Source organism: Oryx dammah, unplaced genomic scaffold, assembly GCF_014754425.2.
Source record: "Oryx dammah isolate SB20612 unplaced genomic scaffold, SCBI_Odam_1.1 HiC_scaffold_29, whole genome shotgun sequence".
In the NCBI taxonomy this organism is placed as follows: Eukaryota; Metazoa; Chordata; class Mammalia; order Artiodactyla; family Bovidae; genus Oryx; species Oryx dammah.
In genome coordinates this window covers 19,489,151-19,502,719 of record NW_024070213.1, presented here as the reverse complement: position 1 = coordinate 19,502,719, position 13,569 = coordinate 19,489,151, and the positions used below count along the sequence as shown (strand labels likewise).

Genomic DNA, 13,569 nt, shown 5'->3' with positions numbered 1-13,569 from the left:
TGTTTGATATGACTTGGGACTGTTTTACAATCTTGTAACAATGTTCATAAATAAGATTAACTTTTCCTTTTTCTAGTAACACATTTTCATCTAATTTGGAAATCAAGGTACCTCTAGTTGTAGTGAAAAAAATAGCAACAAGTCCTTTCCCCCCTATAGTTTAGAAAACTTTGTATAATTTATAATGAAAGTCCTTGAAAGTTAACTTCTCTCTCCTATAAAACTATTTGACATTTGTGCTATCCATACAGAAAATTTTAAAATCACATATTGATTTCATAAAAATAGCTATAGCTTTATCAAATTTTGCAAAGCTTACTTTTACATATGTTAATTTTATCTCACTCATTTTGTACATAGCAAATAGTTACAGTGTCTATGTAACTGCTCTATTAACTAAAAATTATCTCCTGATAATTATTTCTTATTTATTGAATAGATGGTGGATTTATTGGTTGAAGTTCTGTTTTTACAAGCACATGTTCAGTGAGACAACAGACTGGTTCCAGATTGGGAAATAAGTATGTCAACACTGTACATTGTCACCCTGCTTATTTAATTTATATGCAGAGTACATCATGAGAAATGCTAGATTGGTTGAAGCACAAGCTGGAATCAAGATTGCCAGGAGAAATATCAATAACCTCAGATATGCAGAAGACTCCACATTTATGGCAGAAAGTGAAGAAGAACCAAAAAAGTTGGCTTAAAATTCAACATTTAGAAAAGTAAGATCATGGCATCCAGTCCTATCACTTCATGGCAGATAGATGGGGAAACAATGAAAACAATGACAGACTTTACATTTTTGGGCTCCAAAATCACTGCAGATGGTGACTGCAGCAATGAAATTAAAAGACGCTTGCTCCAGAAGAAAAGCTATGACCAAGCTAGACAGCATATTAAAAAGCAGAGACATTACTTCACCAACAAAGGCCTGTATAGTCAAGGCTATGGTTTTTCCAGTAGTCATGTATGGATGTGAGGGTTGGACTATGAAGAAAGCTGAGCACCAAAGAATTGATGCTTTTGAATAAGTCCCTTGGACCGCAAGGAGATCCAACCAGTCCATTCAAAAGGAAATAAGTCCTGAATATCCATTGAAAGGACTGATACTGAAGTTAAAACTCTAATACTTTGGCCACCTGATGTGAAGAACTGACTCATTGGAAAAGAATCTGATGCTGGGAAAGATGGAAGGCAAAAGAATTGGGTGGCAATGAGATGGTTCAATAGCATCATCGACTCAATTGACATGAATTTAAGTAAACTTGGGGGACAGTGGAGGACAGAAGAGAGTGGTGTGCTGCAGTTCATGGGGTTGCAAAGAGTCAGACACAAGTTAGGGACTGAACACCACTAACAACATGTACACACATATGCATATATACACATACGTGTTTAGGTATATATACTTATATATGTATGTATGTATTAATAGTATATATATGAAAGTTATCTCTCTGTGGTTTCAATTTATATGATACAGCACAATTAAATCCACTCAAATGAAATGATTAAGAAGTTTTATTTTTTCTCCTTTTTTCTTCCACCCACTACTTAAAACCATATTTTATAACAAATTATTCACTTTTGGAAAAAATTCAGAAAGTGATTCTGTTATCCCATCATTTGTTTCTTAAAACTCTGGCTATTTGTTATCACTGAATTTACCATTTTTAAGTCATAAAATGATGTTAGAACCTAACATTTATTCCATCAAAAAGGGAAATATTCTGTGCAGTGAGAGGCGGAAGTACTGTGGTTTGTGAGGTGCTTTTTCAACAGAAAGAGGAGATTAGAAAAACATCTATCATATCTTTCTTCAGGGATCAAAATTGACTGGAAATCGCTAGTGTCATTTCTAAATGGGGAACTCAGGATCTGTCTTTTTTTTTTTCAGGAGGCTCTTATCCACAAGAATTAGGATCTTCTTTCTCTGATCAGGTGTGTATCTGTGTGTGTGTCTCTGTGTGTTTCCAACAGCTATTGCTCAAGATATAAGAACTCTTGAGGTTTTAACCTCAAGAAAGTTTCTAAAAATATTTATGCTGTAAGGTAATTCTAGTTGTTCCTTAAGTGTTTGAATTGACTTACTGAAGGCAAGGATACTTATTACTTCTGGGGTATATTCTTTTTCACTTTATTTAACGGTGGATAAGTAGGATATACTTATTGAAGAATCAGAAGTTATGATGTTGTTATAAGATGAAGTCTTCAAATAAAGCTAAAAAAATAAATCTTTACTTTTGGGACTAGAGAACTGGATTTCAATTTAAAATTTCACACAGGCGTTTTCTACTCTTGTGCAAGTCAGTTACTCTATGTGACATATAACATTACTTGCAAAAAGGAAACAAATTATTTTCATTGTTTCCAACAATCATGATAAAATATAAAACAACTTTTTAAAAAATCTAAGCATTATGCATATTTATTCAACACATTTTGTCTGAGAGCTATGCTAGACAATGTTAAGATATTAATATATAAACAAATGTGAGATTAGTTTTGTTAATAATGATGATGGTGATAACTTGTAAGTGATGGCAATGATATGGACAGAAGCTCAAAAAAAGCATACTAGGAAAAATCATTCAATAAAAGTTTATATATCCTACCCAGATTTACCTTGCTAAGAATGCAGTTATCGCTGTAGCCTAGTGTAGGTGAATTAAAAGCAACTATTACAGTTTTTAACAGTTTGAAATGATTATTTTTTATTTTCTATTAAGGGAAAATTTAAAGGTTAATGTTATTTGATGTTATATGAATTTTCACTTCCATTCTTCCCTTTTTTAAATATCTGCAAGCATGAACCTTTTCTATATTCTCACTTTTCTAATGTAAATATATCAACTTACCACAAGGAGAGAAAACTAGAAAAAAAATCCCATTTTTATTTTATTCAGGAACCTTTTCTAAACAATGAAGACTCTGAATTCATCTTTGATATAGATAAGCAGTCATAATTATACAGTGAGATTGGTCTGAGATAGGTGGGCTCATCATGGTATAGGTACATACTTTCCGTATAAATGGAGTTTACTCTTTCTGTATAATTTTAAAATACCCAGAATTTGATACAAACATACAAGTCACAGAAAAGCAATTTACTTTGAATCATTTAGGTTCATATTATATTTTAAATCAAGGCTTCAAAAACTTGAAAGCTTTTTTCCCACTTCATTAAGTAACAAAGTAATGTATCTCAGAATCTGAGGCAACCTAAATAATAACAGCTTTAGGATTTGGAGTTAGAATAGAATTTTAATCAAGCTTTTACCAGTCTCTAGTTTTGAGATCTGGGACACTCCACAGCCTCTATGGACTTAAGTTTCCTTTTCTAGTAAATGGAGATAGAAAAAAAAAATGTCATATTTACCTTAGTGGATCTCTATGATAGTCAACTCAAGTGACATAAATTTTAAAATGCTTCTTAAACTAAAAGTATTATAAATTACTTATAAGTGGTAGTATTATATTAAGTAAGCAGTATGACTTTGGCCATCTCTAAGATTTAATTTCTTCAACCATAAAATACTCTTATTTTATTCACACATTTAATAATAAAGTTTGCTATGTTGCATATTATGTGAAAGTCTTTGTCGTTCATTCGTGTCTGACTCTTTGTGATCCTATGGACTGTAGCCCACCAGAATCCTCTGTCCATGGAGTTCTCCAGGCAAGTTGCCATTTTCTTCTCCAGGGGGTCTTTCTGACCCAGGGATCAAACCCAGGTCTCCCTCATTGCAGGCAGATTCTTTACCACTTGAGAAAATAATGTTTTAGATTAATTTTAGGTGTAAAAGGTAATTCATATTAACATCTCATTTATAAAGAGGCTTTAATATATTCAGTAATGATTATGATTCAAAAAGAAAGAAAAAATGATTTTTCACTTGCTTTGTTCAGAGGCAAGAGTCTTTGCTTATCTTTATCCTAAAATTTTAGAGCCTATTTTATTCTTTGTAAGTCCTTCACTATAAAGAATATTAGATACACTAGTATATACTCTTTACTACCTGATTTACATTATTGACACTAGATGTATATTATTTACTTTCACCTTTTAAATGATCCACACCAGACTGTGTTAATATTCTTTGTCTTCCTTCATCCAAACCCCTCCCCTTTTCTTTCTCTTTCTTTCTTCTTGTAATTTGTGAAGTTATTAACTTAGTAAATGTGGCTCTGTGAATCAAACAAATGTCTAACTCCAGTCTTTTTCATGATACACTGTCTTTATTTTAATGTTATATTTCATTACAACACATTAGTACTTTAATAGTATATAGGATCTTGTTAGAGATATTTTGCCATAGTATAAATATACTTTTGTTTATATCAGTTCAGTTCAGTTCAGCTGCTCAGTTGGGTCCAACTCTTTGCAACCCCATGGACTGCAGCATGCCAGACCTCCCTGTCTATCACCAACTCCCAGAGTTTACTCAAACTCATGCCCATTGAGTTGGTGATGCCATCCAACCATCTCATCCTCTGTGGTCCCCTTCTCCTCCCGACTTCAATCTTTCCCAGCATCAGGGTCTTTGCAAATGAGTCAGCTATTCGCATCAGGTGGCCAAAGTATTGGAATTTCAGTTTCAGCATCAGTCCTTCCAGTGAATATTCAGGACTGATTTCCTTTAGGATGGACTGGTTGGATCTCCTTGCAGTCCAAGGGACTCTCAAGAGTCCTCTCCAACACCATAGTTCAAAAGCATCAATTTTTTGGCCCTCAGCTTTCCTTATAGTCCAACTCTCACATCCATACATGACTACTGGAAAAACCATAGCTTTGACTGACAGACCTTTGTCGGCAAAGTAATGTCTCTGATTTTTAATATTCTGTCTAGATTGGTCATAACTTTTCCTCCAAAGAGTAAACGTCTTTTAATTTCATGGCTGCAGTCACCATCTGCAGTGATTTTGAAGCCCCTAAAATTAAAGTCTGCCACTGTTTTCACTGCTTCTCCATCTATTTGCCATAAAGTGATGGGACCAGATGCCATGTACTTTGTTTTCTGAATGTTGAGCTTTAAATCAACTTTTTCACTCTCCTCTTTCACTTTCATCAGGAAGCTCTTTAGTTCTTCTTCACTTTCTGCTATAAGAGTGGTGTCATCTGCATATCTGAGGTTATTAATATTTCTCCCAGCAATCTTGATTCCAGCTTGTGCTTCATTCAGCCCAGCATTTGTTTATATCACAAAGTATAAAAGCCATAAGGTAATACAAAATAAAAGTAATTTGATGTTATGTTTCAAAAAGGATATGAATGGAACTGACAACTTAAATTTTAAACATTTATGAGCTGAGTGGCAGAAAGGCCATGACATAGTGGCTTGGACTTTTTTTCTCCAGAGATGAGTGAATCTCATACTTATGCCAGTGAACAAGTAAAGTCTCGTGCTTCTACACAATGGCAAAAGAGAACATGTGCGTTAACCACAAGCCAACGTGGAGAAAACCGTAAGTCCTATGTTCCATTTGTCTCTCAGTGTACTGAGGTGAATCTTAGAAATTGTGACTAAATTGATGATAAGCATTCAGTTTACTTTACCTTCATGAATGAAGCAGAAATGAGATTCTCTTTCATATGCTATATGATCTTCCCTGGTAGCTCATATCCTATTGGAATATATAATAAAATTTAGCAGAAACTGTTGTGTTTAGAATCTTTTCATGCCCTAAAAATGATGAAATCATCATAATAATGAAAACAGTAATTTATAAGGGATTGTTGAACAACTAGACTTGTGTATGTGTGTGTTCAGGTACTCTTTGCAACCCCGTGGACTGTAGCCTGCCAGGAACCTCTGTCCATGGAATTTTCTAGGGAAGAATACTGGAGTAGGTTGCTCCAGGGATCCAGGGGACCTTCCCAAGCCAGGGATCAAACCTGAGTCTCCTGCATTGGCAGACAGATTCTTTATCACTGAGTCACCTAGGAAGCCATGAAAAACTAGCCTTAAGGAGAAGTAAATAGAAATGGAAAACAGAAGGGAAATATCAAATTTCCTTCAGTTCAGTTATGTCCTTAAACATTATGGAGGAGATGAGTTGACCGCTATTCACAGAAATGTTTCTGGGTGGTGAAGAAGGTATGCTCTCTTAACCAATCTGGAATATGGTGAAAAATAAAGCCTGAGATAGCTTACACAAAAGGAAAAACAGCAGGTTACTCTCACCTATAAATTTTGATTAAATGTTAAAAATAGGTTATCAAATAACATCATTTTACAATGATTAATTATAGGAATGAAACTGTGCACTATGTAATAATCAAAGTGGAAAGATTGTATGATATACATAACGCTGAAAAGGTTTCAGATAAAAATAGATATGAATTCTTAATTAAAGAAACTTAATTTTAGAAACCTCTAAAATATAAGTTCTGTCTTTAATATATTTTTTTCAAAAGCTACCATTATGCTTATGGCTAAATGGCAGCAGCATTTTCATTGTAGTTAGAAAAAGAGAAGAATTTTCATTATTATTACTGTTGAGTAATATTGATTATTTTGCCAGTGTTAACATGAATTAACAAAAAAAGGAAGAGGTAAATGATATAAAATTGGAGTTAAAAAGCAAAATTAATATTATTTGAAAAAATAGGTGATTTAAAATATTTTTTAAGCCTTCACCTAAAATATTACAAACAATAAGGGTATCTAGTAAGTAGACTTGATTGAAAATAAGACAAAAATCAATTGCCTTACTAACTACAAAAACAAGGAAAATGTGGTGAAAAGCAAATGCCATATACATAAAGCAAAATATCAGAAAAGAATAGCAGCACACTTTTAAATTGAAAACCCTAGAAATAAACTTACTCCTTTAAAATTGTACTGATGAACATAAAATAAGACATGTGTAATAGAAATAGGAACTATTCAAGGATAAAATATAGTTTAAAAATGTAAATTATCTCTCCATATTAAAGGAGAAAGGGATGACAGAGGATGAGATGGTTGGATGGCATCACCAACTGGATGCACTTGAGTTTGAGCAAGCTCCCAGTGTTGGTGATGGACAGGGAAACCTGGCAAGCTGCATGTAGTCCATGCAATCACAGTCAGGCACGACTGGGTGAATGAACTGAATGGAATTTATACATTTAGTGTAATTCTATGGAAAAACCATTGTATCATATTTTTAAACTGACAGGTTCTTGGAAAGCTGCTATTAAAATTCTTGAGGCACATACGGGGCTTCCCTAGTGGCTCAGACAGTAAAGAATCAGCCTGCTAACGCGGAAGACCTGGGTTCACTCCCTGGGTTGGGAAGATTTCCTGGAGGAGAGCATGTCAACTCGATCTAGTATTCTTGCCTGGAGAATCCCCATGGTCAGAGGAGCCTGCTGGGCTATAGTCCATGGGGTCGCAGAGTCTGACACGACTGAGCGACTAAGCACAAGGCACGTATGAAATGTAATGATAGGGAAAATCATCTGGAAAATAAAATATAATATTATATTGTGTGGACTAACAAATACTCAAGTATTTTACATATTAGAAAAGTTTACATATGTTTAAATGGAAACATAGACTTAAAAGTATAGGAATAAATGCAGGCACAAATTGGAATATATTATATGCTAAAGGTAGTGTTTCATATCAATGAGAACACATTGATTTATTGAGCAAATAAGTTAGAAATAGTCAGTGTCCACTTGGAAAATAAATTTTTTATAAGTTTAACTCCTACATAACTTAGTAAACAGACAGACAGACAGACAGACACACACACACACACACCCCTACCAGATAAACCAAACACAAAAGGAAACCACAAGATATCACAAAGGAACATGGGCATAACATATTTAATAAACTCAGAAGAATGAAGGCACTTTTATTCATATCAGAAAAAGCATAAGCCATAAAGAAATGTTTGATTAAGTCAACCATTACCCATTTTGACATCCCAAAAGTATCATATGTAAAGTTAAAACAAAATGGTATCTGGGACATGTATTTGCAAAGCATGTGGCATGAAGTGAACTAATAATTTTAACCTGAAAAGAAACAGACCAGACATAGACGCCTCAGAGAAATTAAAAAAAAAAAAAAGCATTGTTTAACCTCATGAAAAAATGTTTAATCTTATTCATAACAGGAAAAAGAAAGTTAGATTTTAAAAATAATATTGTGTATCATATATATATATACATATATATATATACTTAAAATGTAGAGAAATAGAAATATTTGGTGTGAAGGAAAGTGTGAGGAAACAGGCTTTTGAATTTATTTTTGGTGCTACATAAATTGGTGTGGCTTCTTTGGACTGAAACTTTCAATCATTACAAAAATTGAAAAAGCATGTGCCCTTTGATTAATTTCTCCTAGGCAGGTACTCAAAAAACATGCACAGATACGTGTGAAATATTACTCATATCGTTATATCTAAAAGCAAAAACTAATAAATCATTTAAGTATGTACTGGAAAAAAATAAACATCTGCCAATAATTAGATTTTGCCTGTATACTGATGAAACACAATGCAAGAAGCTAATTTTTATTTAAATGACAAAATTTTAAGACATAATATAGAGTAATCACCAGGTATTTTTTTAATGTTTCCGGCATATTTTGTGTACTTCCTTGAACATGTGTTTTTAAAAGAAAGTTGAAGGAAACTGTCTGCATTTCTTATTACATCTGTGTGAAAATTTTTAAATTTTTAAAATGATAACTGAGATTTATTCTAATGGAAGAATGGGACTAGGGAACTTGAAGAAAGAAGTAAGAATGGATATTACATTTTTATACCCTTATTTTTAAATAATTTACAAAATACTTGTTTTACCTTTCCTGAGAAAAATAATCACAGAGAACTGATATCAACCCTCCCCCCTCAGTTAAAAACACTTCTAATATTTAAGTTAAATGGAAAGATAACAGAACCTTTTCTCATATTTCTCACTCTTGTTTTTGTCTTTGACAGCATCTCCATTTGTCCTTGCCAGATCCATTGCTATAGCCATGGGGATTCGTTTCATTGGAATGGTAATAATATGCAGTGCCATGACCATAACTTGTAAGTGATAATAGAAAAAGTAATTAGCAGCAATATTTATCTAACCATTGTAATGCATTAATTTGACTAGTATTCAGAGGCACAGAAATATAAACTAGTAATATTGAGTATATTTTTTATTGAGCTTATACTTTTGCTTAGACTATCAGTTACTAACAATATAAACTCTTTCAATTACTATGATTATTTTAATAGCATTATTCAACCAAGAAGCTCCAATTTCTTTGAAAGGTAAGTGAAAATTTTCTGATATTTTGATGCACAAACTACATGCATCTGTACATGGGTATAGGAACACATGTAATGGCATGAACAAGAAAGTGAATACGAAAATGATTTATTCTTCTCCATAATTCACTGTAGATATATTTATTTATAATGAGGAGGTACTTGTGAAAAGTAAAAGACATCGTTTCAGCATCCCTCCCTGTATAAATCTGTAAAGATATGTCCTTGGGCAGGATCATAATGAGTTAATTAACTTGAATTTTAGAGTTGAAATAAAAAAGGTATTTAACCTGTCCAGATAAAATCTGCTCTTATGTTCAGACCGGCTTCTTTACCCAGGTGGCACTAGTGGTAAAGAACCCAACTGCCAATGCAGGAGACATAAGAGAGATGCAGGTTAGATCCCTGGGGTGGAAAGATCCCTGGAGGAGGGCATGGCAACTCACTCCAGTATTCTTGCCTAGAGAATCCCATGGAAAGAGGAGCCTGGCAGGCTACAGTCCATGGAGTCACAAAGAGTCAGACACAACTAAAGAAACTGAGCATGCGCACACACATAATGTTCAGACATGCAGAATTAACAATGTATTCTACCTTTCTAGAAAATTACTGTGGTCCATGTCCTAAAAACTGGATATGTTATAGAAATAACTGTTACCAATTTTTTAATGAGAGCAAAAACTGGTACCAGAGCCAAGCTTCTTGTATGTCTCAAAATTCCAGTCTCCTGAAGATATACAACAAAGATGACCAGGTTGAGTATTTGTTTTAATTCCCCTTTCTATATTTAGTCTTAACATATGAACTGACTCACTGGAATATGAACTTGAAACACAAGAGAGGCACTAAGACTCAGATATAACAAACCCAAATCTTTCTGCATTAGAAATAAGAAAGCACAGAAATTTCCGGTATTTTGTATGTGGTGTTTAAGTCAGAATTATGCTAGTGGAGAGAATGCATTTCCCCAAGTGTTGGGGGAAATGGTTAAATGACTATGGCCTTGCATTTATGAAATTCTGAACTCTGATTTTATTTGGGGTTTCAAACAGGATTTCTTAAAATTGGTGAAGTCATATCATTGGATGGGACTAGTACAAGTTTCCACAAATGGTTCCTGGCAGTGGGAAGATGGCTCCATCCTCTTGCCCAACCTGTAAGTTTCCTTACCAATTGGAAGGAAATGTAATATTGTATTTCGTGTAATATTGCAACAAAGACTACCTATCTTCCGACTTCATTATATACTTGGAATCTGAAGCCCTTGTACATCTTAGAATTGATCTGGGATGGCCTCATTTCTGTGTTACCCAAGGTTTTACTTTTAACAAAAAAAGATTTTACTCTCTGGAAATCATCTCATTTCAATATTTTTCAGGCTGCAAGTGCAAAATTTCATTTTTGCTAAAAGCAAAACAACTAGCACACCCAAGTTCTGTTTCTGCATATTATTATTTGTTGAGTGTGACTCGGTTTCCAGGAACTATGCAGAAATAACTACAGAGATTAATAAGGCTTAGAGTCTTCAAAAGCTTCACACTTCAGAGATATAGATATAAATGAAGTGTAATCCAGTGTAATCAGTACCCTCGTGAAATGTGATGAGAGTAGGTTGGGAAAGCAAACACAGAAATTGAAGAAGCACATGAAAAAAAAGTGAGAAAAATTGAGGCTTTAATGTAGATAGGTTGAGACCAACTAAGAGCAGTTACTAAAAAAAATCTTGATTTTTTTCCCTACAATGGCTAGTTTTTGCTATATTAACAAAGCTTGTTCTTTTGTCTTTTTAAATACATATACTATCAAACCTTGTACTTTACATTTTCTCAATTTCACACTGATGTAGAATCATTACTCTTTCTTCAACTTTCAATTGCCTGCTGGTTCCTAGTAGAAAACAAACCACCATTTATTACATTAATTATATAACTACAAAATATTCAAGATCCTAGGACAAAATTGATATACAGATATAGCAATCTCTACATGGACTACCAGGCTTCCCAGGTGGCACTACTGGTAAAAAATCTGCCTGCCAATGCAGGAGACTTAAGAGTCTTGGGTTCAGTCCCTGAGTTGGGACGATCCCCAGGAGGAGAGCACAGCAACCCACTCCAGTATTCTTGCCTAGAGAATCTCATAGACAGAGGAGCCTGGCGGGCTATAGTTCATGGGTTTGTAAAGAGTCAGAGAGGAATGATATGACTTAGCATGTATGCACACACACTTGGATATGTATATTAGAGGATTTCACAGTTTATTTTTATATTTTTACTGAGAAAAATTGCATATATCTGAAGAAGATTGTTTATTTTTGCACAAAAAGAGAGATCTGCCAACTTCTAAATTGAATTCTGAATTTATTTCTAAGTATTTGTTTTAATTTTTTTGCTTTCATTTTGACTCACATACATAAATGAAAAGACTTCAGACTTTTCAAATTGACAAATTTCTAATGTACAAAAAATAGTGACAAAATTTATAATAGAATGCAATTTTTACTGTTATTATCTTAGTTGGCTATATTTTGCATATCTATGAATTAAGAAAGAACACACATGTCCTAAAATCTTCTGAAATGATATTATTTCAATGTCTATATTTAAATATTATTTCATGTTTGTATTTCTACATTAATAAAGCTCTGAATATAATCTGTCCTTGTCTCTAATCTAGACTAACAGTGGTTGAAATGCAGAATGGAACCTGTGCAGTCTATGGCTCAAGTTTTAAAGCTTATACAGAAAATTGCTTAACTCCAAACACATACATCTGCATGCAGAGAATTGTGTAAAAGCTTATAGTTAATAAAATATGAAGTATTCAAAGACTCAAAAGCCATTCTCCGTACACTTCTTGAAGAAAACTTCAGAAGAAAATTCTATATAGTTACTGAATTTTTCCATGTATAACATATAAAAAATTTTTGCAGGGAATAAAAACTAATAGATAAAGACAAAAAGGTACACATATACAATGGAGTAATACTCAGCCATAAAAAAGAACAAAATAATACCATTTGTGGCAACATAGATGGGCCTAGAGATTGTTATACTGAATGAAGACAGAGAAAGAATATTATTGTAAGAAATAGCTTATTTTGGAATCTAAAAAATAAATGATATAAATGAACTTATCTACAAACTAGAAACAGAATTACAGACCTAGAAAATGAATTTATGGTTACCTGGGAGTGGAAGGATATTTACGGAGCTTGGGATTAACATGTACACACTGTTATATTTAAAATAAATAACCAACAAGAATCTAATGGTTAAAAAAATGGAAAGGGGACAAGAGAATGATATAGATGAGATGTGACTGGCCATGTGTTGATAATTTTTCAAGCTAATTGGTGACTCCATGGGGATTTATTACACTATTTATTCCAGTTTTGTGTATGTTTGAAATTTTCCATAATAAAAAGGTTTTAAATTTTGTTTTAAAAATTAAAGTTTGGTGGAGGGTATATGAGATTTCATTTAATTTTCTATATTTGAAATTTTCAAAGTGAAAGTTGAAAAATCAATAAATACACCCTCAAATCTTCAAAATTCCTCTACAAATTTAATAAAGCATATGACATGTTTGGCAGAAGTTGAATTATTCCTTGCAATAAGAATATGGCACTAATTGCTACAAAACTTAGAATATAAATAGTTGAATTTGAAGGAGACTTACAAGGCTTCTAGGGAAAAAGAACTCTACGCCTGAGTTGAAACCTGTAGAATGACTAGAAGCTGTCTGGGAAAATCATTTAGAGTACCAGAATTCTTGGCAAATGAAATGCTACATGCAAACATGTAGATGTTAGAAGAGTCTGTGACTAGGGAAAGCTGGTTTGGTGGAAGCAAAATGATAGTGAAGACGAGGAACATAAGATATGGTGGAGAGAGAAGCAGAGTAATAGCTAGTAATAACTTTTTATTTTATTCTCTATTCTCAGGGCAATTATTCTTTGTGTGTTTTATGAAGGGCATTAAGAAGTGGGCTGAACAGCATTTTAGGTGGAAATTAGTATAAAATACCATGGGGAAAACTATTTATTTTCTACATAGCCAATCAAGGGCTGAGGAATATCTTAGATCAACTTAAGTTTTTAAATCATTGCCTGAATTTGTATAATAGGCATCACCCAGAATTAAGGAAATGGCAACCCACTCCAGTATTCTTGCCTGGAGAATCCCATGGGCAAAGGAGCTTGGCTAGCTACAGTCCATGGGGTCGCAAGAGTCAGACACAACTTAGTGACTAAGCCACCACCAACATTCAGTCATGTTTGCCTTAAGATTTTAT

General features: G+C 33.5%; 1 protein-coding gene across 7 annotated transcripts; it reads left to right on the top strand.

Annotated features, from left to right (window-relative positions):
* Positions 1–1,778: 1,778 nt before the first annotated feature.
* On the top strand, positions 1,779–12,870 carry LOC120858819 (NKG2-D type II integral membrane protein). Of its 7 annotated transcripts, none has more exons than XM_040235153.1 (8): positions 1,779–1,947; positions 2,913–3,019; positions 5,272–5,472; positions 8,953–9,014; positions 9,241–9,276; positions 9,876–10,027; positions 10,326–10,429; positions 11,950–12,870. In XM_040235153.1, exons 3-8 carry the CDS (start codon positions 5,423–5,425, stop codon positions 12,065–12,067), a joined length of 522 nt encoding a protein of 173 aa, XP_040091087.1. In that variant the 5' UTR covers positions 1,779–1,947; positions 2,913–3,019; positions 5,272–5,422; the 3' UTR covers positions 12,068–12,870. The 7 variants fall into 7 exon arrangements, with proteins under 7 accessions (XP_040091087.1, XP_040091082.1, XP_040091088.1 ...); XM_040235148.1 differs by having other exon boundaries at positions 8,953–9,045; XM_040235154.1 differs by lacking the exon at positions 2,913–3,019 and having other exon boundaries at positions 5,365–5,472.
* The last annotated feature ends 699 nt before the right edge of the window (positions 12,871–13,569 follow it).